At 47.6% G+C, this 7,795-nt stretch overlaps 1 protein-coding gene and 1 long non-coding RNA gene across 2 annotated transcripts in view; both read left to right on the forward strand.

Moving 5' to 3' along the window:
• The window catches only part of TGM5 (transglutaminase 5), a 30,019-nt gene extending 27,095 nt beyond the window's left edge, over positions 1-2,924 (forward strand). Inside the window, 3 exon segments of the mRNA XM_055088281.1 lie at positions 445-605; positions 1,830-1,960; positions 2,109-2,924. Coding sequence (XP_054944256.1) covers positions 445-605; positions 1,830-1,960; positions 2,109-2,262 — 446 coding nt within the window. The 3' untranslated portion in view covers positions 2,263-2,924.
• Positions 2,925-3,093: 169 nt separating this feature from the next.
• Positions 3,094-7,414, forward strand: LOC102986685 (uncharacterized). Its single transcript, XR_448662.2, has 3 exons — positions 3,094-4,335; positions 4,720-4,849; positions 5,801-7,414. It is a non-coding gene; the product is annotated as an uncharacterized lncRNA (long non-coding RNA).
• Positions 7,415-7,795: the final 381 nt, after the last annotated feature.

The following is a 7,795-nucleotide window of genomic DNA, read 5'->3' on the forward strand; positions in this document are numbered from 1 at the left end:
AGCCAGCCAACAAGGGTTTGGGGGCAGACCCCTGTGACACTGGTCTTCCTAGTGGCCCCTCCAGCACAGAGTCTTCCTCCTTCCCTTCCTTCCTTCCCTCTCCCTCCCTTCTCCTCTCCTTCTGTTTCTTTCCTTTGTCCTCCTCCTTCTTCTCCTCCAATCCTTCCTTTACTACTTCAAGGAATATAGCCTGGGTTAGTGGGGACAGACTGAGCTTTGAAGTCATCCAGACCTTGGTTAGAGCCTCAGTGCACCCATTTACCAGCAGAATGACCCTGGGCAAGCCGTTTTACCTCTCAGCCCCTCCATCTGAAAACCGAGTACTTACTTTACTGGGGATCAGTATAGGTTGGCCCTCTCCTCTCTGTAGAAGGGCCCCCAGATCCACCCAGGACCAGCTGATTTCCCCAGCGAGTCTCACCTCATCCTGTGTTCTCTCCCTAGCAAAGACCTACCCCTGCAAAATCCCCTATTCCCAGTACAGCCAGTACCTGTCCACAGACAAGCTGATCTGCATCAGTGCCCTGGGTGAAGAGAACAGCAGTCCCGAGAAGACCGTGGTGAACAAGATCATCACCTTAGCCTATCCCGGCATCATGATTAATGTAGGCAAGAGCCCTGCGTGTGGCCTGACGGCTCCTTGGGACCAGCTTGGGTCGGGGGCGGTGGGGGAGCCCCCTGAGAGCTTGCTCAGGAGAGCGGCCCCTCCTGTCCCCTGCCTCTTCTGTGGCCTCCAGGAACCTCCCACCAGGAGCGGGAGGTTTATCTGAACACACTTGGTCTCCATCCTCTTGCACCACGAGAGGCCTTATGGGTGGACCTTGAGCAGCTGCCATGGAGAGGTCGGGGAGAGACCCCTCTGCTGTGCCTCCTCTTGCTGTTGGCCTTCCCCAGGGTCAACATGAGGAAACACGGGCTCAAATGGGAGGATCCTGAGAGGGGAAAGAGCACTGCCCGAACAAAGGTCAGCTTAGGTTTGATTTGCCATTTCCTGGCTGTGCATCCTTGGACAAGCCCCTGGGCTTCTGCATCTTGAACTGTCAATGATGGGTTTAGACCAGATGGCCTCCAAGGACCCCTCCTTCTCTGACATTCTGGTTGGGGGGAGATTTCACAGGGCCCTTCCTGCCAGTGCTGTCTCCCCAGTGCCAAGTAGCCCCCTGGACCCTGCTGAGTGAGCCTGGGGTGCCCCCTGGTGGGGTGTGTCTGGCAAGCCCAGCCACTGGAGTCTGTTTTAGGGAGGGTTTCCAAAGGTGCCTTCAAGTTTCCTGAGGCTACTTCCTTCTCTCTATGCCTCGAATGATCCATTGCTCTTGACTCACACACTGGTGTGAAAAGAAATCAAGCCAGTTAAGATAAGAGGGTAGGAAGGGATGGAGTCAGATTGCAAAAAGAAGAAACAAGCAAAACTGCCAAAAAATATTCTATCCACTCAAATTATGCATGAGAATCCTTTGGGAGCTCTTGCTTATTTCACACTTGGATGAAATCCTTGGAGCAGAGGAAATATTACTGGAGACTCCCAACTCATCAGACCTTTCCATATGCTGGGCTGAGTAGAAATATTTTACACAAACATCCATACATGTATAAGTGAAGTAAAAGTTTCATGTAACAGTCTCGTGTGATGTACACTGATATTCTCTTCTATTTCACTTTTTAAAATGTTAATGACAACCCATTAAGTTGTCCATAGTTGGAAAAACACAGGCCACGGAAATCCAGCTCTTCAGTAACAGATCTAGGGAACAGTGCCCTCCATAAACGCTTGGTGAATGGGGGGATGAGACTAATTCTCTGCTCCCTTCTCTCTGGATTTCCCTGTTCAGGCTTTAGGAGCAGCCATTGTGAACTGGCCGCTCTCCATACAGGTGATATTTTCAAACCCCCTCTCAGAGCAGGTTGAAGATTGTGTACTGACTGTGGAAGGAAGTGGTCTCTTTAGGAGAGAGCCCTGGCAGTGCTCCACCCTCCCTCCCATCTTATCCTGGGGGTAGCACTGTCCTTTCTGGACACAGGGAAAGGGGAGGCCTGGTTGCTGCGTGGAAAGGGACTGTGGGGTTATCATAATCCTATGGTTTTCTGACATTCTCCTTTCTCTGCTGCAGCACTGGAGTCCTCAAACCCCATCACAGAGCCAGCCTCACTCTGGAGACTGTCCCCTTTAAGAGTGGCCAAAGGCAGATCCAAGCAAATCTGAGGAGCAACAAGTTTAAAAACATCAAGGGTTACAGGAACGTCCATGTAGACTTTGGGTTATAAATTCTGGGACAATGAGCTGGACAGGTAGATGTTAAGCTTCAGGGAAAGAGCAAGTTCAAATGCAAGCTGTGACATTCCCCACCCAAACAGAGGCTTCTCTGTGCTCCGACATGAGCAGCAGAGGAGATGCTGGCAATGGATGGTCCCCTGGGCCATTTGCACAGCTCCCCAGGACTCTGTTAAGGGCCCAGGGATTCCATGTCCCGTCCAGAATTGTGAGATTGGCCATGCCGTCCAGAATTGTTGGACTTGGCCATGATTTACTGATCCCCAGATGTCCAGAAAAGAAGAAGACTGGCTGAGCAGCTCACTGTCACTTTGTCATTGCAATGGCTACTTCCATAGTACCAATAAACTTCAGCCCTCATTCTCATCTTTGTGCCCATACCGTCATCACTTCCCCCACAGCAGCTCCCACCTGTTCCCTGGATTCTGGGAGTCTCCTACTGTTTTACTACCTGAGCCCACTCACTCATTCAAGAAACATTTACTGAGTGCCTGGTATGTGCCAGGCACTGTTCTGAGTGTACAGGATGAAGTGGTAAATAAAGCAAAGTCCCTGCCCCCCTGGAGCTTATATCCTGCTGGGGGTGGGGGAGACAGAGAATAAACATGTCAACAAATAAGGAAGGCACTTACACATGGTGTATCAGTGTGATTGAGTTAGGAAAACAAAAGGTGTTTCTACATGCTACTATCTTTGTGACTTAGAAAAAAGTCTGGAAGATCTCTCACTTGGCCATCCTTTGAATCCCTTCCCAAATCACATCCAGGGCTTCCCTGGTGGTGCAGTGGTTGAGAGTCTGCCTGCTAATGCAGGGGACATGGGTTTGAGCCCTGGTCTGGGAAGATCGCACGTGCCGCAGAGCAGCTGGGCCCGTGAGCCACAACTACTGAGCCTGCGCGTCTGGAGCCTGTGTTCCGCAATAAGAGAGGCCACGATAATGAGAGGCCCACGCACCGCGATGAAGAGTGGCCCCCGCTTGCCACAACTAGAGAAAGCCCTCGCACAGAAACGAAGACCCAATACAGCCAAAAGGAAATAAATAAATTAATGTGGGGTTAAAAAAAAAAATCACATCCAAGAAGTCCCTCAGTCTTAACAGTTCTAACCCCTTGGCTGAAAGTCCACCAGTGCGTTGTGGTCTAGCATGACCCTGGGATGGCTGGGTTCCAGGGAGAAAGCCAGCTGAATAATGCAGTGAGGTAGATTTTGGGTAGGGAATGAAATAGTCTCAGACTTTTCTATTGGTTGCAGCTTGTGTTTATGGTCCTACTGAGCACAAAGCAAGTGCAAGCATTATCTCCTCTGGGACACACCCACTTTCTCACAGCAATGGGAGAAGCTCTGCATAGACAAAGGCAGGATGCACTTGCCCTCTAGGTACCGGCTACGTGACTGAGTCAGCTGTTTAGGGTATATATTAAATGCACACATTAAATTAAAAAGTTAAATACTTCTATTATATATGGACAAAAGGGTAAGTGCAGTCAATCAGAGAGAGAGGAGAGGATGTGGTGGGAGTGACAGAGTAGGTTGAGAGCCATGTTAAAGAGAGGGCTGAGAACCAGGAGAATCCCGGCAGCATGGAGCTAGAGGCGGCCTATAATTATTTTTTCTATAATTATCGTCTGACAATTATGAAAAATGGCTTAAGGAAAACATCATGGAGGGGAGCGTCTTACAGAGACAATGACCTCTAAAACACTTAAGCTACCGCACTCCCAGACTCTTTCACAAATCCTGATTTTTTTTTTTTTGGCTGCCCCAGAGCATGCGGGATCTTAGTTCCCCAACGAGGGATGGAGCCCCTGCCCCCTGCAGTGGACGCTCAGAGTCCTAACCCCTGGAAAACCAGGGAATTCCTACAAATCCTGATTTTAACACCATATTCATTTACTGTTTTCCTCAACAAATATTCACTGAGTTTCTACTAGGGGCCAGGCCCTGAGTTAGGCACCGAGGACATAAGAAGGACCAAGACCTGCCCTCATGGAGCTCAAGTCTAAGCATATCAAGAATGAAAAATAAACAGAAGGTTACAATACAGAGGGGTGAAAACCACCACGAGGGTGAGTATGGGGTGTTGTGGGAGCGTGAGGAGGGGCAGTTAGTCCAGTCTTAGGATTGTGGATCAAGGAAGACTTCCTGGAGGGAGTGGCATTTAAGCTGAAAGCTAAAAGGCCAGGAGTTAGCCAAATAGACCCGGCGGGCATTGAAGGGTTGGGGGTGGAGTAAAGCAGTCAGGAACCGCACGTCACTGAGATGGCTAGAGATCAGAGCAGGACAGAGCAAGTTGCAGAAAAAAAATGTGGCAAGAGCCAGGGGGTGAAGAGCTTCAGGTGGCAGTCTAAGGAATTTGGACCATGATCATCTTCAGGCATCTGTTTCCTCTAAATCTTGATTCACAGTCATTGCCTGCGATGTCAATGCTTAAAGTTGATCCTATTTTGCAGAGCTGAGAAGACTTCATGTGATTTGAGAAGCACTTAAAGGACAAATAGTTCTCCATCCTCATCTGTCATAGGACCTTGCAATTTCCATCAGAGTCACTCCTTGGAGTTAAGGCCTTCCTTGAATGTCAAGGTTGTCTTTCATCTATTCATTTAACATTTATGGAGTACCTATGTGTAGAATATTCTAGGCCCAGGGGATAGAGCAGTTAACAAGGCAAACAAGGTCCTCCCCCATTCATTCTCAACTCCTAACCCCCAACCCCCGTGGAATTCAGCACTGGCAGACCTCAGAGATATTGCAGGTTTGGTTCAAGACCACTGCAATAAAGCAAATATCACAATAAAGCAAGTCACATGAATTTTGGGGTTTCCCAGTGCATATAAAAGTTATGTTTACACCATACAGTAGTCTATTAAGTGTGCAATAGCATTGTGTCTAAAGAAACAATGTACAGTCCTTAATTAATATTTTATTACTAAAAAATGCTAACAATTATCTGACAACACAGGGTTGCCACAAACCTTCAATTTGTAAAAAACACAATGTTTACAAAATGCATTCAAGTAAAGTGCAATAAAACGAGGTAAGTCTGTACAAAAGTCTAGCCACAGGCACAAAGGAGCCTTGTAAAGACTTGTAGATGCTGGAAATTATGAATCCCGTATGTGCTTCCACATGTTTCAACCTCACAACACCTATGAGATCAGTATTGTTATTATCCCCATTTTGTAGAAGGAAAAACTGTCAGAGAAAGTTAAGTGATTTGCTTAAGGCCTCAAAGCTTGAAAGTGACAGAGCCAGACTCAAACCTAGGTCTTCTAATTCCAAATCCAGGGTCTTTTTTTTTTTTTTCCCCAGCACCACTTTCTTGCTGTAGGTATTGACATTAATAACATCATCTATCATCTATCAATCACCTTCCCCTGTACCTGCCAGTCATGTGACCTACATTACATTAACTCATTCTCATAACAGTCTTGCAAGATAGATATTATAACTCCCATTTTATAGAGGAAAAACCTGAGGCACAAAAGTGTAATGGACATTCATTGATTGTTCTCGCCTTTCCTTTGGTGACAGCATCCCAGCTTCTTTTGGAGGAATCCCTTTGCTCCTCATAGTAACTCTGGTGGGTCTGTCAGCCAAGGCTCCCTGCCTTCCTCTAGCCAAGAGGTGCGCATGTGACTTACACTGGACCAGACGCTTCTCCTAGGACTTTGGCTGCAGAGGGAAGTGAGCCAGAGAAGGCAGAGACTTGGAGCTGATCCATCCTGGCAACAGAGCCCCGGAAAGAGACCATCCAGCACCTTCTGCTTCCTAGGCCTCCTGAGCTGCCCTGGATTCCACCCTTCTCCTGGTTCTGAGCTTGGTCCTCCTTTTTCTATCAGTTCTAGGAGTTCCCTCAATTACTTGCATTCAAAAGACTTTATCTGGTTCAGAGAGATTAGATAACTTGTTTAGGATCACACAGCAAAGACATTGAGACTCCAAATTCACACTATACCATGCTGTCCAGTGCTCCTAGAAGTCTGCCCTTTGGTCCTAGGGGTGTCCTTGTTAGTGCCAGAAATGAACCTGAAGTTCAAGGAAGTGGCAGAAACCCTCATTCACCCCAACCTTGTAGATAACAAGAGAGGCTGGGGCTGGCAGTGTGGAAAGGGCAGGCAGCAGCAAGAGCTAGACTTTGTTTCCCAGGCCCTGCTCCTCCTTTGGTCTCTGGCATGATGCTTCAAGGCCCATTGCCCAGCGTTTCTCCCTCACCATCTGCCCACTGACTAGCAGGGAAACAACCAATGTGCAGCAAGTACTGCCTCTCTACCTGCCCATAAGACCCAACTTTTCAGTGTCTGGAAAGCACCTGGTGCCAGCTTTGGGCCTGCTGCTTTTTTAGAAGTACAGACAAAAAGAATTTGATTGCAAAGTGCTCCCAGCTTGCCTCGGACCCATAGGATGGGACCTGGCTTCAGACTGTACATGAGCACAGAGCTTCTTAAGGAGAGGCAGGCCAAGTGCTGGGGATAGCAAGGGGGTTCAGTAAATGCTTGAACTGGGACAAATAGGAATCTGTGGGAATGTAAGAAAGAGCTCTGTCATTCTTCACCAAGTTGGAGGGAGAAGGGTCAAGATTAGAAACAGAGGGGGAATGAAAGGCTGATTTTAGAAACATATTGTTTACATCCATTGTACTTGGGGATTTTCTAGTTACCTTTTGGTACTGATTTCTAGCCTAGTTCCAATGTGACTAGATTACTCTATCTGATTTTAATCCTTTGAAATTTGTTGAGACCTGTGCTGTGAACCAGAGTGTGGTCCATTTTGACAGATGCTTCATGTGCTCTTGAGTGTGTGTTCTGCAGTTTTGTAACGCATGTTTTTTTTTGTTTGTTCTGTAAATTATTAAGAGAAGTGTATTAAAATCTCCCATTATGGGACTTCCCTGGTGGCGCAGTGGTTAAGAATCTGCCTGCCAATGCAGGGGACACGGTTCAAGCCCCGGTCTGGAAAGATCCCACATGCCACGGAGCAACTAAGCCTGCGAGCCACTACTACTGAGTGGCGTGCCACAACTACTGAAGCCTGCATGCCTAGAGCCCATGCTCCACAATAAGAGAAGCCACCGCAATGAGAAGCCTGCGCACCACAACGAAGAGTAGCCCCCACTCGCCACAACTAGAGAAAGCCCACACGCAGCAACAAAGACCCAACACAGCCAAAAATAAATAAATAAATAGATAATAAATAAATTAATTAAATAAAATAAAATCTCTCATTATGACTGTGGATACCTATTTCTCCTTTTAATTCTGTCTGTGAGGGAGGTATATTTTTAGGAGAGGGGCTATTTAGAGGTGGGCAGGGGTTAGAGAACCACAGTAACTGTGGGGCTCCTAGAGCCTTAGGCCTCAAGGAGTGAGAGGAGGCAGAGACTGTTGGAAACAGGAGAGAGAAGGAGCTTTGTGGAGAAGGCTGCCTGCCAGGAACTGACCTTTGGTGACAATACAGCGAGGGAATCAGGAGAACTGATACTCCAACCTCGCTTTTCTCCATCCTCTGATTTTATGTTTGTGCCCCTTG

This window comes from Physeter macrocephalus, chromosome 11 (assembly GCF_002837175.3).
Source record: "Physeter macrocephalus isolate SW-GA chromosome 11, ASM283717v5, whole genome shotgun sequence".
Taxonomy (NCBI): Eukaryota; Metazoa; Chordata; class Mammalia; order Artiodactyla; family Physeteridae; genus Physeter; species Physeter macrocephalus.